This window comes from Rhinatrema bivittatum, chromosome 10, assembly GCF_901001135.1.
Source record: "Rhinatrema bivittatum chromosome 10, aRhiBiv1.1, whole genome shotgun sequence".
Lineage (NCBI taxonomy): Eukaryota > Metazoa > Chordata > Amphibia > Gymnophiona > Rhinatrematidae > Rhinatrema > Rhinatrema bivittatum.
Window position 1 is genome coordinate 125679372 of NC_042624.1, and position 19111 is coordinate 125698482.

Below are 19111 nucleotides of genomic sequence, written 5' to 3' on the forward strand. Positions count from 1 at the left end.
CTACATGGTTATTCAAGTGGCACAGAACATACAACTTTCTTTGCCAACATATTTTCCAATTAGCAGCACAACATGAAAATGCATTTCCCATACCTTCTAACACTGTTAATTTGGCATTGCTGTTTATCTCCCCAACACTGTTAGTTGCTGTGCATTCATAGATGGCTTCATCCCGATGTACCCGAAGAGGTTGAATTCTAAGCACAGATCCTGAACCATCATCAAATTCAATCACCTAGGTAAAAAGAAAAAAAACAAACATTAATAACGAAAAGATTTCCAACTTTCCCTTTATTGCTTTCCAAACAAGACTCCTGCTCTTATGTCAGGCCCATGCTGCTGGAAGGAGCTGTGTCCCAAATCCTCTCCTTATGGCTTCCAATCAGAGCATGGCAAGGAGGAAGAGGCCTGGCCAAAGGGGATACGGCACAGCTCTCGCCTTCAGGGACAAGGAGGAGCCATGATTTCTAATATGGTTTAGAAACTTGGCTCCCTTAGGTGTCAGCAGGAGTTTGGGTTGCCTGGGCAGGGGATGGCCCTTGAAAGTAGTAATCTCCTGCCAAATGTGGGAGACATAAGACTTCTGTAATATCTACAATGTGTCTTCTCTCCTCTAGGATATACCTATATTTAGGCTCTAAGTCTCACTGCATAGCTTTTCTGGGGTAGACTCTACATCATTTTCTAGCCCTCTGTCTATATCCTTTCAAAGTTATGGTTTCCAGAATCAGACAATACTCCAGAGAAATGTTCACCAATGACATGAACTGAAAGTTATTGCCTCCTTTTTTCTACTGGTTAAACCCATGAACCTAAGATTAATATAGGCCTATAATTCACAGTTTAAACAGGGAAATCTCTCTCCCCTCCCTCTCCCAGCACAGAGTTCTCCCTCAACACTGCTAAAGCAGACAATGGTTGCACAAACCTCTAGGCTTGCAGGAGTGGGTCAGTGAAGTCAGGGATAGTGGGAGAGGTGAGAGGCAGTTCCCAGCTGTTCAGGGGACAGGATACGAACTCCTTCACCTGCAGCTGCTCTAAGTGAGGACTCCGGCCCCATAAACAGCCTAACAAAAAGGGGACTGCCAGCAGCTTGCCTGAAATTGCGCCTGCCTCACCAAGAGTCCCAAGGCTTAAGCCACCATTTTTCTCTGTTCTTCCCCTCAGATATTAACACTGGAGCCAATGCCGGTCTGGGTAATTGCAACTATAAGTGCTGGGGAAGAGCAGACAAGCTAAAAGATATATATCACTGTGGAGAGAGGCTGAGAAACGAACAATGCAAGACAGGACAAGGGACAGTGAAGGGAAAGATGTTTTACTAGGGCTCTGCTCATTTTGCTAGAGATTCAAATACTTACATAAAATGCAAAAAGAAAATGCTATGTATTCAAGAGGAGAGAGGAAAAAGGAGGAGATAAATAAAAGAAAAATAAAACTGAGCAAAGTGGATTGAGGAGGGAGAAGGAATGTTTTGTTTTGTCCTTTTTCAGATGCATTATCTCCCAGCTTTCACTGGGCTCTAAAGGTTTGATTGCATCTTGTGAAAGAAGAAAGCCTCTCTGAGCTGCCACTCTGCAATGGATCCTTTTGATGCAAAAAATGCTCACACACAAAGCTTTGAAACCATACCCTGGAGCAAGTTACCTAATAACCGGGCAGCCAGGACACCCATGCTTTTATCCTACCCCCTTCCAGCCTAACTGGACTCCACCAATTCCACACAAGAAAAATGTGACACAATTTGGATGAAATGGACATAGCTGTTTATTAGACTCCCAGTCCTGCCAATAATGTCTACAAATTGCCGCTGGGCAGTTGCCGATAACTCTGAGATTTCCGCCCAAGTGGAACCGCGGGGTCTCGCTACCTGCAAGCCCCTGGACAGGTGTCGTGACTGCCAAACACCGGAGGGGATCTCAGTCCCACCATCACACAGCAAGCCCTGCCAGAGCCCCTCCCCATGTATCCAGCTATTGATCCATCAAGACCCCAAACCCTGGGCCTGACATAGATCATCCGAGGCAAAAACGAGTAGTGGCCCATAGGCCTCTCTCGTACATATCGGCACCTCTCAGCTTCCTTCTAATGCCTCTCTATTTACAAAAGCTTTCCTGCACAAATAAATAAGCATAAACCTGCCATCTAACAATTAGTTCTGCCGAACACAAGGAGGGGTTGGGCAAGGAATCAGCTCCGCTTGGGGCAGAGGAGGAAAAAGCTGAACTGAGGGAAGGTTTTAAATTTCCCACCGGCCACCCCTTCTCCGTCGGCGGTGTCATGCTCTGCTCCGGGCCAATTGGGTGGCCCAGCATTGGGGTGCATCTTGACAACGTTACTGCTCCCTAGGCCGGGCCAACAAGGATCGGCGGCATCAGAAGCGGCTCTGCTATGATGAGGAACCCCATGGCATTGGCAACACAATGCCGGCACCATTATGGACACCATGCAGAGAGGTGGGGAACGGACCCCCTCTGCCCCGAACAGAGGTAAGGCACAGCGGAGGTGCTGCCCACACAGGTGCATCAGGCGCCCGGTCATTCGCAGTGTCCACACATCTGTGCTGGGGGGCCGCCCATTTTCCCCACGATATGCATGCCATTGATGGCAAGGTTTTCTATTCCTCCTGCAGGTAATCCTGGACCATACTAGGAAATCTACCAGGGTGAATCATGTTAAATGTAAGCTTTATTTCAAGAAGAAAGCATATGAAGTGGGGAATGATCAGATGCAGCAAAGGACATTGATAACTTCTAGCTAACACCTTACTAATGCCTGGAAACCACAAACTGAAGCTGCCCAAGAATTTAGGGAGATGAGTCTGGAAGCTAAAAGTCTGCTTCAGAAGGGAGATCACCTGTTTGTATATTAATTTCTGCAATATCCCGTCACAAATGGTGGCAGAATATCAACATCTGAGCAGCTGAGGAAACATTTACTTGTCATGTTTCTGAAAATGAACAGGATATGAAACTGAAAAAAAATGGTAGAGTAGATCGTTGTGATTATGACAGATGAGACAACATTCAGCAACATTTAGCCCTAAATATATCAGCTGCTCCCTAGAAAAGAGAAAAAGAGGCATGTCTTGTCACAAAATTTCTCACCAGCATCTCCCACACCTTTTGCACAAGTAGTAACAAAGAATCACTGAGTATACAAGTGATTCTGAGGCTTTCTTTTACATTTTAAATAATGTAGTATACATGAAGCAAGTATATAAGTCTGCACTGAAGAGGCTGTTCATAAACATACTTCATTCACATACTGGAACTGACTGCAGATGTCCTATAATTGACCCATAACTTAAAAGCTGCTTTTGTAAACCACTGTGATCTTCTTTTGGAATGACGGTATATAAAATGCCCAAATAAATAAATAAATGTCAAAGCCTATTTGAATCCAAAGGTTCGGATGGCTCAGGGTGCCCTGGTTCTGCGTGATCAGAGCGGGTGCGGTCCCCAGCTGGATGGGGGGCCTGATCGACAGCTCTTGCAGTAGAGGGAACCAGGCCTGTCGAGGCCAAAATGGAGCCATGAGGATTTTGGTCCCTCTGTCTTGTTGAAGCTTCAGCAGGGTCCTTCAGGGGGAGCGGGAGAGAAGGCTACCAATACAGCAGACCTCTCCCCCCCAGTGGAGGGAGAAGGCATCGCAGGCGAGATGCCCATCCCCCGATGACAGGGAGCAGAACCTGCTCACCCTGTGATTGTGTGGGGAGGAGAAGAGGTCCACATCTGATATCCCCCACCAATGAAACAGTTCGGTCACTACATCGGGTTTGAGAGACCATTCGTGGGGTGGAAGGAGCGACTCAGCCGGTCCGCCAGCCGTTCAAAGTCCCAGGCACGTATGTCGGGCGCAATGACATCCCCTGCTACAGGGCCCAGGCCAATACCTGCACCGCCTTGTGACAGAGGAGGAACAAGCCCGTGCTTCCCTCTTTGTTGATATACCACTTTGCCATCTGGTTGTCCATCCAGATCGTGACTGCTGTGTGTGACAATCGGTCTCTGAACGCCCATAGGGCGTAATGAATCACCCGAAGCTCCAGAAAGTTTGACAGCTGGCTTCGTGAGTGATCTAGAGAACCTGCGTGTGGAGGCTGTCCACATGGGCTCTCCAGCCCTGAGGAGAGGCATCGGTAGTGACGATCACTTGAGGAGGAGCAGATTGGAAGGGAATCCTCCGCTCCAAATTGGAGAGGTGTTCCCACCAGGATAGAGATGCCCACAGAGGTTCTGTGACTGCAACGCAATTCTCGAGGTCCTGAGAGGCCTGTCACAAGGTCCATTGAGCCCCCTGCATGCACAAACGGGCGAGAGGGGTAACATGGACAGAAGCTGCCATATGGTCCAGCAAATGGAGCAGAAGATGGGCAGTCACCTGCTGGTTGCTGTGGATGGCAGTCGCCAGTGAGGCAAGTGCAAGAGCTCGATCGTGTGGCAAAAATGCCTTTGCCTGCAACATGTCCAGTCTGGCGCCTATGAAGTCCAGCTGAGGAGATGGGCAGAGGTGAAACTTTGGGTAGTTGATCACGAACCCCAAGGCTTGTAGAATCCACGCTGTCAGGGCTAGAGTGCTCAGCGCCCCTGTGCGGGTATCGCTCTCGATTAACCAGTCATCCAGGTACAGGAAGACATGCACCACATAACGCTTGAGATATACAGTCACCACCGCCAAGCATTTGGTGAAGACACAAAAGGCAGCACCTTATTCTGACAGTGAGCCTTCCCCACCACGAAGCAGAGGTATTTTCTGTGGCTGGGGAAAATGGCATTGTGAGCGCAAGCTTCCTTCAGATCAAGGGAGCAGAGCCAGACTCCTCTTTTGAGGAGGGGAAATCAGCATACCCAGAGAGACCATCCTGAACTTTTCTCTTGAGAGAAATTTGTTCAACGCCCTGAGGTCGAGGGTGGGACGTAGGCCGCCATTCCTTTTCGGAATTAGGAAATACCTCAAATAGAACCCTTGGCCCTGCTGGGGGTGAGGGACCAGCTCTACCGTGCCTGCTACAAGAAGGGCGAAGAGCTCAGATTGAAGTATGACCTGCTGGGCAGACGAACCCCATGATGGGCATGGGGGAGAGGTCCCTGGGAGTCGACTGAAGGTGAGAATGTACCCCTGTCGGATTATGGTAAGGACCCATAGGTCCTGACATCCTCCCAGCGATGGACGAAACCAAGGAGCCTGCCCCCCACTGGGGGATCCATTGTCAGGGGTGCGCTCGACTGACTCGCTCTCTCTGCCAGTTAAAAGCCCGGTTGGGGCTTAGGCACTCACTGCTGGCAGGGGCAGCCCCTGGAGATAGAGCATGGTGTGCAAGCCTGGGAGGCCAGAGGATAATACTTCCTCTGCCTCTAAAAGGGTTTCCGGGTTCCCGGCCTGGAGGATTTCCTGGTCAAGAACAGGGCATCGGAAGCACTAGCAAAGAGATGTTGAAGGGTGTCATGGTGGTCCTTCAATTGCGCTACAGCATCCTAGACCTTATTTATTTATTTATTTAAATTAATTTATATACCGGAGGTTCCTGTATAATATACATATCACCCCGGTTCACAAAGAACAGTAACTATCGCTACAAATAGCGGTTTACATAGAACAGAATAAAAGAAGTTTTACATTGAACAAAAACAAAGTAATAAGTTTTACATTGAAGTCAGCATGTGTAAATTTCTGATTAACAAAGGAAGAAAAAAATAGATCTGAATAACTCGTTGTGGGCTTGAAAAGACTTTTCTTCATGTTCTTGGCTCTAGGGGAAAGCTTGTTTGAAAAGCCAAGTCTTAAGTTTCCCTTTAAATGTAGAGTGGCATGGTTCTAAACGAAGGTCTGGAGGGAGCGAGTTCCAAAGTGAAGGGCCTGCTGTGGATAATGCACGTTTCCTCAGAACGGATTTCATAGGTTGTGTGATTAGTCTGTTCTGATAGGCGCTTCTGGTTGGTTTCACAGATGTGTGTAATTGAATTTGGAATGTTAGGTTGAGAGGTGCGATGTTGTGTAAGGCCTTATGTATCATCATTAAAGACTTGAACTGGATCCTGTATTTAATTGGAAGCCAGTGGAGATGGTGGAGAATTGGGGTGATATGATCTCTCTTTTTGGCATTTGATAGAATTCTTGCAGAGGCGTTCAGGACCATCTGAAGTGGTTTGATGGTACATGCTGGAAGGCCTAGGAGGAGAGAGTTACAATAATCCAGCTTTGGGAGTATGATGGCTTGTAAAACCATGCGGAAGTCTCTGTATAGGAGGAGAGGTTTGAGTTTCTTTAATGTTTGAAGTTTAAAGAAACATTCTTTTGTTGTGTTGTTGACGAATTTGTTGAGACTGAGTCTGTTGTCTATGATGACTCCCAGATCTCTAACTTGTTGTGTGGTGGAGAGCCCTGTGGTGACCGGATGTTGATTAGTGTTAGAATGTGAGGAAGGGGTATAGTTTTCCGGAGTTATAATGAGGATTTCAGTTTTGTTTTTATTTAGAACCAAGTTGAGGCTGGTGAGTAGATTGTTGATAGCTGACAGATATTTATTCCAGAATGATATGGCTTTGTATATGGAATCTTCTATAGGGATGAGGATTTGAATATCATCCGCGTATAGGTAATGTCTTAGCTTAAGGTTAGTGAGAAGTTGACAAAGTGGGAGTAGATAAATATTGAAAATATAAAATATAAATATTTATAAATATAAAATATAAATATTGAAAACCTTATCCCCAAAGAGGTTGTCACCTGTGCAGGGGAGGTCAGCTAGCTTCTCCTGTACCTCTGAGCCAGAGGTTTCGGTTGTACTGAGTCATGTATAATTGGCAGACGGCAATATGGGCACCCAGCATAGCACCCTGGAAGACCTGCCCAAGGCATCAAGCTCCCTATATTCTCATCCCGGGGAGGGCCCAGAAGTGTGTGTACAGGAGCACCTGGTTTTTTTCAAGGCAGACTTTACGACCACCAACTGGTGGGGGGAGGTGCTGCTTCTTGAACCCCATGGCTTGCTGCACCTAATAGGTGGCATTTGCCTTCCTATTGACAGGGGAAATAGAGATCGGGTGCTCCCACATCCGAAGGAGTAGGTCCTTGAAGATGTGGATGGGGACCGCCATGATCTCCTTAGGAGCATCGACAAACTACAATACTTCCAGCATCTTGTGACACGCATCCTGCTCCGTGAGGAATTGGAAGGGGATAGCCTCGACCATGGTCCTGACAAACCCTGCAAAGGACAAATCCTCAGGAGGCGACCGACACCTTTCCTCAGGCAGGGAGGGCTCCGAGAGGTGTCATCCAAGTAGTTGTAGGAAGATTCCTTGGAGTCATTCCCCCAAGGGTCGTAAGGCCCTTCCTCCTCACTAGGGCCAGCGTGGGCAAGGCCCGAGTGGGATGTCAGCCCTGGGCTCCGATGGTTTCAGAGGCCTCAAGGGCACCGCGAAAATAGACGGCTCCTCTAGTCTCGAGGGGGCTAGAGGGCACGAGAGGGTGGAGGGACCCAGTAAGGACTCAAGGAACCGAGGCCTCAGGAATACGGAACCGGCTGCATTTTCCTTCTCGGAGGACCAAATGATCGGGATCGCTCAGATGGTGGGCATTGGTGGTCGTTGGGGGATCGAAGGCCCCTCAGGCACCGGTTGTGTTAGTAGAGCACCTAAAAGGACATACAGACACTCCAGCAGGGGTTCTAGGATCGACAGCGGAGGCTCGGTCACCAGCATGAGGGCTGGTGACACGGGCAGCTCGATGATCTGAAGCACCCTGATCACCATGGACTGAATCCTGTGGTGCAGCTCCTCCTGAAAGTCCGGTGAGGCCAGGACTGAGGGAGTGGGACGAGGCATCACCCGGCTCTTCCTTGAGTCTCCGATGTTGCTCTGTGCCCGGCACACACATTGATGGGGAAGGCCTGGGCCTCAGATGGCTGGGGTCGTGTGTTGATGGCGGTATGGCCACCACCAGTACCGAGCTGGAAGCAGATTTATACACCAATGGCAACCAGTGGCGATGCTTGCGGGATCTCCCATGGCGCTTGTCCCGGTCTTTCCCCAGTGCCGAAGAGGCGGAGGACCCCAATGTCTGGGACACCAGTGAGATCATGGAGGATCTATCACCGTTCCCGCGATCCATTAAAGAAGTATAGAGAGGAACAGTGAGAGGGAGCACATCCAAGGGGCTCCCTACGACCTCTCAGTGTCGAGGGATCCAACAAGGGTGTGGATGGAGCATACTTGGACGAACCAAAAGGCTTCTCCATCTTATTAAGGCATGCTCGACGACCTTTGGGGGTCATCTGGTCACACAGACGACACCTATGGATGTCGTGCAAGGCCCCAGGCAGAGGATACAGACCTCATGTGGATCCGTGATGGACATGGTTTGTGGGTACTGGGAGCACAGACGAAAACCGGATGCCATAAGAGCTACCTGATGTGCGGTCGATGACCAGCGGTCACCATGAAGCGAGGTGTCGGGAATCGACCGCAAGGAGTGAAAAATAGCAATTTAACCTACCATGCCGAGGAGGAACCGAAAGTGAAGGGGAACCCAATGATGGAAAAACTGGAAAAACACAATACTTTCAAGAAAACAAGAAAAAGAGTGAAGCTCCATAATCCACGAGTCAACTGCACCACGGAAAAGAAGAGACTGAAGGGAGACGTCGCATGGGCGTGCGAATAGCTGCATGCTGGGCATGCTCAGTGTGCTAGTCAAAGCTTCTAGAAACTTTGACGAATGCTTTCCCGTACCAGGCTCCATCGGATGATGTCACCCACTTGTGAGGACTACAATCCTGCTTGTCCTAGGAGAACAGTCAAAACAAATCTGTGGTTTTTTGTAGAATATTTATTAGTATTTCACAAGTATATAACAAATTGCAGTAATAACATCATAACATCTTTATCACAGCTCAAATACACTTGTATATTATTACATCAGAAACAATACATTAGAAACCCAATCCTGCCATCCCAACCCTTTACCCCATACGATACAAAAGACAAGCCACGAGCCACATATAACCACTCCATTGGATCATTACGGGAACTAAAGAAAGGGGGGGACATATAAACACAAAGGACATCGGACATATCATAAGACATCCAATATCTGATCTGGACAATACATATCAATGATTGGCTTAACATTAATAAGCAAAAGCAGCATATTAAGAAGACGACCGTATCTCCATGACAGACAGGGGACGAGACTGGCTTGGAATTATCTTGGCACGGAGATCCAGAGGCAGTGATAACAAAAAGCCCCGCCAAGTTCGTTGATGAGAATATTTATCTGAAACGTTGCTTATTGATTTACATTCCATCAAATAGAGGTCCAATAGACATCCAACAAGAAGCAAACTTAGGACCCATCTCCTCATGCCACTTGGCTAAGATAAGCTTCAAAGCAACTAGACACTCTGTTATGATTCCTGCCCACAGAGCTACTCTCCGCAAGCAGGCCTCGCCACCCACCTGGTTTTCCCGACGCGGCAAGACGCCGCCGACTTCGTTCACCACGGCCCGGAGGCCGTAGCCATCACCATTCCTGCGCGGCAGGGCCGAGCCTGCTGGGAGCCGCCCTTCGTGGCTGCCATCATCGCCTCCGTGGCCCAGAGGCCGCGGCTGACGCTCCTCCTCCGCAGCAGGGAGCCGCTCCCGGGGTCCTCGCTAGGCAGAGAGGCTGCCTTTGCTTCTGCCTGCCTCCCCTGCCCTCTTCGTGTGGCCTGCACCATCGCCGAGAAGCCTGCCTCCGTGGCAGGGAACAGTCACCAGCCTGTCTTCGCGGCTCGGACCGCTGACGCGATCCTCGGGGTCCTCCTCAGACGGCAGGAGGCAGTCCTGTGGCCTGCCTGCTCCTCCATGCTCCTGCACGGCCGGGTGCCACTGTCTGCAGTGCTGCAACTCACCTCTTCTCTACAGACTTCCTTTAGGCGCCGGCGCGTACCTCTTCATGCCATTTAAAGGGCCAGCCACAGGAAGTGCTGCTGGTTCCACCTGATGATGACTTCCTGCTTCAGCCCTATAAAAGGGATTCTTCGTCAGTCTCTCATGGCCTTCGGATCAGATTCCACAGTTGCCTGTGTCTTCAGACCGGTCCAGGTCCTCCCGTGGTCTTCTCTTACTTTGATGGCTTAGTGTTCAGTGTCTTCATGTTCCTCATTCCCAGTCCTGATGTCGACCTAGTCCAGATGTCCTTGTCTTCAGCTGTCTCCATGTTCCAGATGTTCTTCGTCCAGGTCTTCAGTGTCTCCAGGTTCCTCTATCCTTGTCTTCAGATGTCTTCAAGTTCCCGGTACCTGATGTTCTGCTCTTCTGTTGTCCCGATGCTTCCTGCATTCCATGTCTTCGGCTCCTGAGGTCCCTTGTCCAGGCTTCCTGATGTCTCGCTTCCTGATGTTCCAGCCCTTCCTGATGTTTTGCTCCTGTGCTCTTGAGCCTTCTTGTTCTGCCGGCTCCTTGGTTCTCCGGGTGACACGTCTCTGTCACTGGAGTTGCCTGCAGTGGATTCATTTCCTGCGCTCCTGAGCCTTCATGACCTGCCAGCCCTTGTGGTTCTCCGGATGACACCGGCTCCGTCATCGGAGTCTCGCCTCGGCTGGATTCCTTCCTGTGCTTGTCCCACTCTCCGCGTGGTCCGTGACAGCCTCCTCAGGCTGTGTAGGGCGTGCAGTGGGACAGGGTGGTCCACGACCAGCCCATTGGGTCTGCCCGTGAAGGTGGCTGTGTAGGGCACCCTGAGAGACAGTGCTAATGTCTACCTTCCCAGCTCTCGCTTCATCTGTGATGTCTTCGCATCAGCCCTCATATCTGTGATGTCTTCTATGTTCCAAGGACTCTGTCTGCCCTTGTCCTCTGTCCGGCCTGCCGCCCCATTGCCGTACCCAGCAGCAGGTCCGAAAGAGCTTGGAACAGTCTGAGGACTGTTCATCAATCAACATTGCGTTGTTGGTTGTCTGGGGCATGCAGGTCCGGTTGAGGGTCAGACCTTGTTCCCTAGTCCTTGCTTCAGTCATGTCTTGCCTTGTTACCCATGCTCGCACCAGCTCACCTCCCACGGTGTGGCTTGGGGCTCCTCCCTGGGTCATGCTGTGGCCCAAGGGCTCATAACCCTGTTTGAGAGACGACCAAGCCTCCGTGCCTCAGAGAGTAACAGCTGTCAGAGGTCGCACTCGTAACACACTCTTGATCAAAAGAAGTTTGGAAGAAATTCTTAATACACATTTCGAGTCTGTGTGACTTATAATCTGTTATTTTAATGTGTTTCAAATTAAACTATTATGCATTACAGAATAGCACAATTATAAAACCATAGCGATAAAGGAAATAATAAAATGGTCCTGTTCAAAAGTTTGCACACCCTTGAATGTTTGTTTTGATAATATACACTCAAGTTGACGCACACAGGTTGAGATGGCAATGAAGGGTAGGTATCCACACCTGTGTCTGGTTTGATTGTAATTAGTGTCTGTGTATAAATAATGAGTTTCTTAGCTCGAGAAACCTTTATGCATTTCATTCATTGCTGCACTGACTTTGGTGGCTACTGAAGCATGGAGAAAGCAAAAGAACTGTCAAAGGATCTGCAAACAAAAGTAGTTCAACTTTATAAATAAGAACATAAGAACATGCCATACTGGGTCAGACCAAGGGTCCATCAAGCCCAGCATCCTGTTTCCAACAGTGGCCAATCTAGGCCATAAGAACCTGGCAAGTACCCAAAAACTAAGTCTATTCCATGTTACCATTGCTAGTAATAGCAGTGGCTATTTTCTAAGTCAACTCAATTAATAGCAGGTAACTTATCCAATCCGTTTTTAAACACAGCTATACTAACTGAACTACAGTGGTACAGGAAAATATTGGAGGAGAATTTGCATTCATCAGCCAGGAAGATGCGTATGGGGTGCGCACTTAGCCTTTCCAACATGACAATGATCCGAAATATAAGTCCAGGTCGACCCTTCAGTGGCTGCAGCAGACGAAAGTGAAGGTTCTGCGTAGCATTAGTATCTCCTGACCTCAACATCACTGAGCCACTCTGGGACGAACTCAAACATACAGTTCATGCGAGATATACAAAGAATTTATAGGATCTGGAGGCTTTTGCCAAGAGGAATGGGCAGCTGCACCACATGAGAAAATAAAGAGCTTCATTTACAACTATCACAAAAGACTGCAAGCCATCACAGATGCAAAAAGGGGGAAATATACGATTTTAAGAACTGAGGGTATGGAAACGTTTGAACAGGACCATTTTATTATTTTCCTTATTGCTATGGTTTGTTTAATGATTGTGCTATTCTGTGATGCATAATAATTTAGTTTGAAACATTAAAAATATATTAGATGTGCTTAGTCTAATCACTAAATGCTACACATCTTACAAATTCTGCCAGGGGTATGTAAAACTTATGAGCACAACTGTACTATATATAAAATAACATCAGCAAATTAATATAAAAGATCCATCAGCTAGCAGCATATCAAACTAGCAGCAGTAGCTTCACATCTTAACTGAAAGCTTTTCATTTATTTTTTAAATAGGTGTTTACAAAAGACCAACTAATCTTTAATTTGTTGAGTTTATTTGGGCGTTGAATTCCATGGACCAAAAACTGACAAAGCCCTAGCCCAGGGTTTTCAAAAACCTAAAAATAAACAAAGGCATTATAAGAAAAGCTTCATATACTGAACACAAGCAATGAGTTGGATTATAAAGTTTCAACCAATTCTTAATATATAGTGGGGTTCAGCATCATTTAACCCTTTGAAAATTAAAGATAGACAAACTCCATCAGATATTTAATAGGGAGCTGGTGCAGACCCTGTAAAATAGGAGTGATGCTGTAAATTTGTACTTCCAGTAGGAAATTTACAGCATCTGTAAATTTCTTTAAGCAAAGTACAGCCACTGTGTGCTGTACTTTGCTTAACGTTCTCAAACCTGCTCAAGCCAGCTGCCCCGAGTCTAGCCTCTACGCTTCCAGCAAGGGATAGCTCCGCCCCCGCCCCTGCCCCACATGGACATCATTTTGGGGTGCCAGCAAAAGCCCGACTGAGGCTCCAAGCAGTGTGCGCCGAAGGGATGTACATAAGGGGCCTGTCCCTTAGTGTGCCCCCTTTGTGCACCCATTGGGCACCATTTTTCAATCAGGAATGAGACTAAATATTTTTAAATGATCTGGAAAGAAATACGAGTGAGGTAATCAAATTTGCAGATGACACAAAATTGTTCAGAGTAGTTAAATCACAAGCAGATTGTGATAAATTGCAGGAAGACCTTGTGAGACTGGAAAATTGGGCATCCAAATGGCAGATGAAATTTAATGTGGATAAGTGCAAGGTGATGCATATAGGGAAAAATAACCCATGCTATAGTTACACAATGTTAGGTTCCATATTAGGTGCTACCACCTAAGAAAGAGATCTAGGCATCAGTGGATAACACATTGAAATCGTCAGCTCAGTGTGCTGCGGCAGTCAAAAAAGCAAACAGAATGTTGGGAATTATTAGAAAGGGAATGGTGAATAAAACGAAAAATGTCAATGTCTCTGTATCGCTCCATGATGAAACTGCACCTGGAATACTGTGTACAAATCTGGTCGCCGTATCTCAAAAAAGATATAATTGCGACGGAGAAGGTACAGAGAAGGGCGACCGAAATGATAAAGGGGATGGAACAGCTCCCCTATGAGGAAAGACTAAAGAGGTTAGGACTTATCAGCTTGGAGAAGAGACGGCTGAGGGGGGATATGATAGAGGTGTTTAAAATCATGAGAGGTCTAGAACAGGTAAATGTGAATTGGTTATTTACTCTTTCGGATAATAGAAGGACTAGGGGGCACTCTAGTTTTAAATGTGCCACATTCTAACTTCATAATCGGAGAAAGTTCTTTATCACTCAACGCACAATTAAACTCTGGAATTTGTTGCCAAGGGATGTGGTTAGTGCAGTTAGTGTACCTAAATTTAAAAAAGGATTGGATAAGTTCTTGGAGGAAATGTCCATTACCTGCTATTAATTAAGCTGATTTAGAAAATAGCCACTACTATTACTAGCAACAGTAACATGGGATAGACTTAGTTTTTGGGAACTTGCCAGGTTCTTATGGCCTAGATTGGCCACTGTTGGAGACAGGATGCTGGGCTTCATGGACCCTTGGTCTGACCTAGTATGGCATGTTCTTAAGGATGTTTTCATTTGCTGGAATTTTTATAAGTCTAAAGAGTCTGCTTTGAACTTGAAGGAGACAGCCAGAAGTACAAATTCTTAGGGAGAGCTAAGGAACAAGTTTAATGTATCCTTATTTTAGAGGGCTTGTTATATTTTTCTGTTTTTTTGTGTAGTGCTAGCCTTATCTGTATATTTTTCTAGATATTGATATTGCTGCATTAAATTGCTGTGTTTGTTTAAGCAAAAAAAAAAATAATATATATATATATGTATATATATATATATATATATATATATATATATATGTGTGTATATATATATATATATATATATATATATATATATATATATACACATACACAAAAGGGGTTGGCTAAACAGCCTTGGGCAGCTGAGTCAGTGCATTGCAGGGGGGCAATCAAGTCCTTGGTCTGCTTTGAACTTGAAGGAGACAGCCAAAAGTACAAATTCTTGGGGAGAGCTAAGAGAAAAGCTTAAATTAGCTAGCCAATTCTGGGGGAGGGTCTGTTCAAAATCAATAGCAGATACAGTGTCCAGTGAACAGCCTTGGCTAAGTGTTAACTGTTTAACTCCCTCCCACAGGTTTGTTTTTCTGATATAGTTTGCCTAAATACATAATTGGCAACAAGATAAATTAGAAATGTGGCATTTCCTTAGGTGTTATCCATCAAATAAATTTACCAAAATGAGGACCATCCAATATAACTATTGTGGAGCCTTTATTCTGAGGGAAATCATCTGGAAACTTAGGGCTTGTCCCATTTGTTCAGAACTCTCTTCCTTGAAAAAGGAGCTGGATGAAGTCAAAGCTGAATTAGCTGCAATAAAGTTTCACTCACTTTACATTATTCAGGAATTAATTCCCCATTACCACAGAAAAACCAAAAGTCAAGGAAAAAGGGGTTTACAGTGGGCTCAGGTAGGATAAGACCTGTGACCCACAGACATCCATTCTTGACAGCTGCGCAGCCCACAATCTACTCCCCCCCCCCCTCACACAGGGCATTAAGGAACTCAAAAAAACAACAGGATTACAATAGGCTCTGGTAAAATTTGACCTGTGATGCAGAGACACGCTGTATCAAGTGACACAAGTACAAAACGCCTTCTCTGTATTAGATAATGAAGAAGCTCTTGCGAAAGAGATTGAAGTGTTATCTGAAAAGAAAGAAACAACCCAATGCATACAGAAATTCCATAATACAATCAGTAACCAAAGGAAAAGGCTCATTGTGCTGGGTGACTGTCATCAGAGACACTAATCTGGGAACTCTTAGCGAGGGAAACACTATAATTAAAAGCCTCCCAGGATCATCAGCCAGCAGGAATGCTATTCAAATAGTCAAAGTGATCAAAGAAGAAAGCAAAGACTCTAAAGTTGATATTATCATCCATCCGGGAACAAACAACCTTGCTAGAAACAGCTTCCAAGCGGTACAGAGAGATTTCCAGTCTCAAGCGAAGCAGATTAGTCACATGGCGACAATCATTGCCTTTTCAGAAGTGTTACCTGTTCATGGAAAGGGGAAGGAGAGGCTAAGCCATATTAATAACTTCAATGTATGGCTCAAATCCTGGTGTAAGGAACAAAGCTTTGGATTTATTGGGGCTGGGGCCATGTATGGAACAGTAAAAAGCTCTTTGTCAAAGATGGCTTACATCTGTCTGTGGCAGGAAAAAGAATCCTAAGAGATAAATTCAAATCCTATGTCATAAAGCATTTAAACTAGATGCCGGAGGTGGCAGAAAGAAATTAGAATGTCACCCCCCAAAGACAAATGCAATAGAAAACGGTGAAGTGGATAACAAAACTCAACTGAATAAGTCACAAAAGGAGTCCAAGAAAAGCAGTAACCTGAATGAGAAAAGCTGGAAAGCTATGAGCACAAATGCTCTTTATGTCAGAAACAATATCCAAGCATCTGAGCTGCAAGGAAGATGGTGCAAAGAAGCAGCACTATGGGCCGACCTAAAAAAAGATGATGGGGCATCCATTTTTATTGGTGTGGTTACAGGCCTCCAAATCAAATGGAAGAGCTTGACAGAGATCTGGTTGAAGATGTCCAAAAGATGGGAAAGAAGGGAGAAGTGGTGATTGTTGGAGATTTTAATATGCCGGATGTAAACTGGAGAATCCCTTCTGCAGAATCTAACAGTAGTAGAGAAATAGTGGATGCCGTGCAAGGGGCTCTGTTCAAACAAATGGTAAGGAAACCCACGAGGGAGGGAGCTATACTCGATTTAGTGCTCACTAACAAAGAAACATAGAAATGATGGCAGAAGACGACCAAATGGCCCAACCAGTCTGCCCAGCAAGCTTTCACACTTATTTTTCTCATACTTATCTGTTACTCTGACCGCTAAGGTCAGGGCCCTTATTGGTAACTTTTTGGTTCTAATTTCCTTCTACCCCCACTACTGATGTAGAGAGCAGTGCTGGAGCTGCATCAAAGTGAAGTATCAAGCCTAATTGGTTAGGGGTAGTAACCGCTGCAATAAGCAAGCTACTCCCACACTTATTTGTTTACCCAGCCTGTGCAATTTAGTCCTTGTTGGTTGTTGTCTGAATATAAATCCTCTTTTCTTCATCCCCCTGCCGCTGAAGCAGTGAGCTGCGCTTTATATGTATTCAAAGTGAAGATTCAGGCTTAATTGGTTTGGGGTAGTAACCGCAACAAGCAAGCTACTCCCATGCTTATTTGTGAATGCAAATCCTTTCTCCCACATTTCCTCTTGACATTGAAGCACAGAGCAATGTTGGAGTCGCCTTAACAGTGTGTTTGTTTATTGAATAAGGGTATTAATCACCAGGTAGTAGCAGACATTCCTGCAGGCCACCCCCATGCCTCTTCTCTTCATTTATTTTTATTTATTTAATGTGTTATGTATACCGTCATTTGGTTTCGCCATCAGCACGGTTTACAGTAATCGTGAAAAAAGGTTAGATAAACATCACAGCAGATTGTCTTGAAGTCGGATTACAGTTTCGGGATGTGTGTGTTAGTTTTTACATACAAAATGTTCTACTAAGGCGTAGAATGGGGTTAATAAGTGAGGTAGAAAGGACGGTATATAGGTTGGATGAGTTATACAGTTAAGTCAGTAACAACAGGGATTTAAAGGTTCAAGGTATACTTAAGAGGTTGTTATATATACGATGTGAGGTCAGTTGCACATTGTTTTAGGGATTCGAATAGTAGAAATTGTTTTGTTGATCGAGAGATGGAGATTTCTTCTTGGTGTTGGGTTGCATAGGTGTCTGGTCGTGTGGTTGAGTGAGTGAGTTTGAGTAAGCTCTGGTGAACAGCCAGGTTTTCAGCTCTTTTTTGAAGATTTTAATGTTTGGTTGAGTTCTTATTTCGATTGGTCTTGAGTTCCATAGTGTGGGGCTGGCGATGGATATGGCTCTCTCACAGGTTGTGTTCAGTTGTGTGGTTCTGGTGTGAGGGATTTTGAGGCGGCCTTTATTCGTTGTGTGTAGGTTCCGTTTTGGAGTGTGGATTTCGATGGATTTGCTTAGCCAGTTGTTTTGATATCCTATGATTAGTTTATGGAGGATTGTTAGTACTTTGTAGTCTATTCGGTATTTTATTGGGAACCAGTGTAGTGAGATGAGAGTTGGGGTAATGTGCTCATGTTTTTTTGTTCCTGTTAGAATTCTGGCGGCTGTGTTCTGTAGGATTTGGAGCGGACAGATGGTAGCGAGTGGTAGGCCAAGGAGTAGGGCATTGCAGTAGTCTAGGTTGGAGAAGATGAGTAGTTGCAGGACTGTTCTGAAATCATCCTGTGCAAGGAAGGTTTTAAGACTGAGTGTAAGTAGTTTGTGATATCCTTCCTTTATCTTGTTGGTTATGTGGATTTTGAATGATAGTTCTTTGTCTATGGTAATTCCTAGGTTTCGCGCATGGGTGACGGGAGAGATTAATGTTTTTGGGTTTACTGTTTTGAGGGTTGCATGGGGGAGTTTATTTTTTTCTCTATTTATTTTTTATTTTTAGTTATTTTTAATTTTTATATACCGAGGTTCTTGTATGAAATACAAATCACTCCGGTTTACATAAAACAGTGAAACGCCCAAAAAAGAGGGGGAGGGGCTTTACATAGAACAATAGAAGAAAGTACATATTGAACGTAGTATAGTTACAGGGAACATTCAAACTTGGTATAATGGTACAGTTACAGAGAACATTTTGACTCTGTAAGCCCAAGAAAGGAGGGGGGGCTTTACATTGAACAATATAACAAAGTACAAAACTGAACATAGCATAGTTACAGGGAACATTTGAACTCTGTGTAATAGTAAAGATTGCAAAGAGCATATGAACTCAGGATAATGGTACAGATTACAGAAAACAATTGAGCAAAGTAGCTTAAAAAGGGGAGCATGGGAAAAGACAATGTGACAGACTATGGACTATATGGAGTGCGAGTACACAAGCTTGCATAAATCGCACTGTGCTGAAATTTGTTATAGGCATTAGACCCGGGAAATGCCTAAAGTAGTATTCAAGTTATAAAAGGAGGGGAGGTGTATTATGTAGAAAGAGGGCAGGGGGAGAGCCTTTTGAAGGGGGGGGGGCCTAAGGCAGAGGATGAGCATAGTGATGTAACGTAGTCTTGTGACCTGAAAGAGAATAAATCGATGAATTAGGTGGAAGATTGACCAATAGCAGCGAACGATCGAGAGAGACCGAATAAGATAACTCAATGAGGAAGTTCATGATTGAGTTTATCAAGACATCTGGGCGGTATTAAGTGTTTGGGAAGGCTTGGCGAAAGAGCCAGGTATTTAGCTTTTTTTTGAAATCCTGATGACTTGATTCCAGTCGTAGATCTGGAGGGAGCGCGTTCCATTGGTGGGGGCCTGCTGAGGATAGTGCTCGTTTCCTTAGTGATGTTTTTGCAGGCGGGGCATACAGTGTGCCT

The 19111-nt window shown here is 45.6% G+C and overlaps 1 protein-coding gene across 4 annotated transcripts in view; it reads right to left on the bottom strand.

Annotated features, from left to right (window-relative positions):
* PTPRF (protein tyrosine phosphatase receptor type F) overlaps nucleotides 1-19111 on the bottom strand; it is a 792879-nt gene that overhangs the window by 459961 nt on the left and 313807 nt on the right. For all 4 annotated transcript variants that reach the window (XM_029617709.1, XM_029617708.1, XM_029617711.1 and 1 more), the window contains exon 5: nucleotides 94-235. In XM_029617709.1, the coding sequence (XP_029473569.1) occupies nucleotides 94-235 (142 nt within the window). The remainder of the gene's footprint in view (nucleotides 1-93; nucleotides 236-19111) is intronic.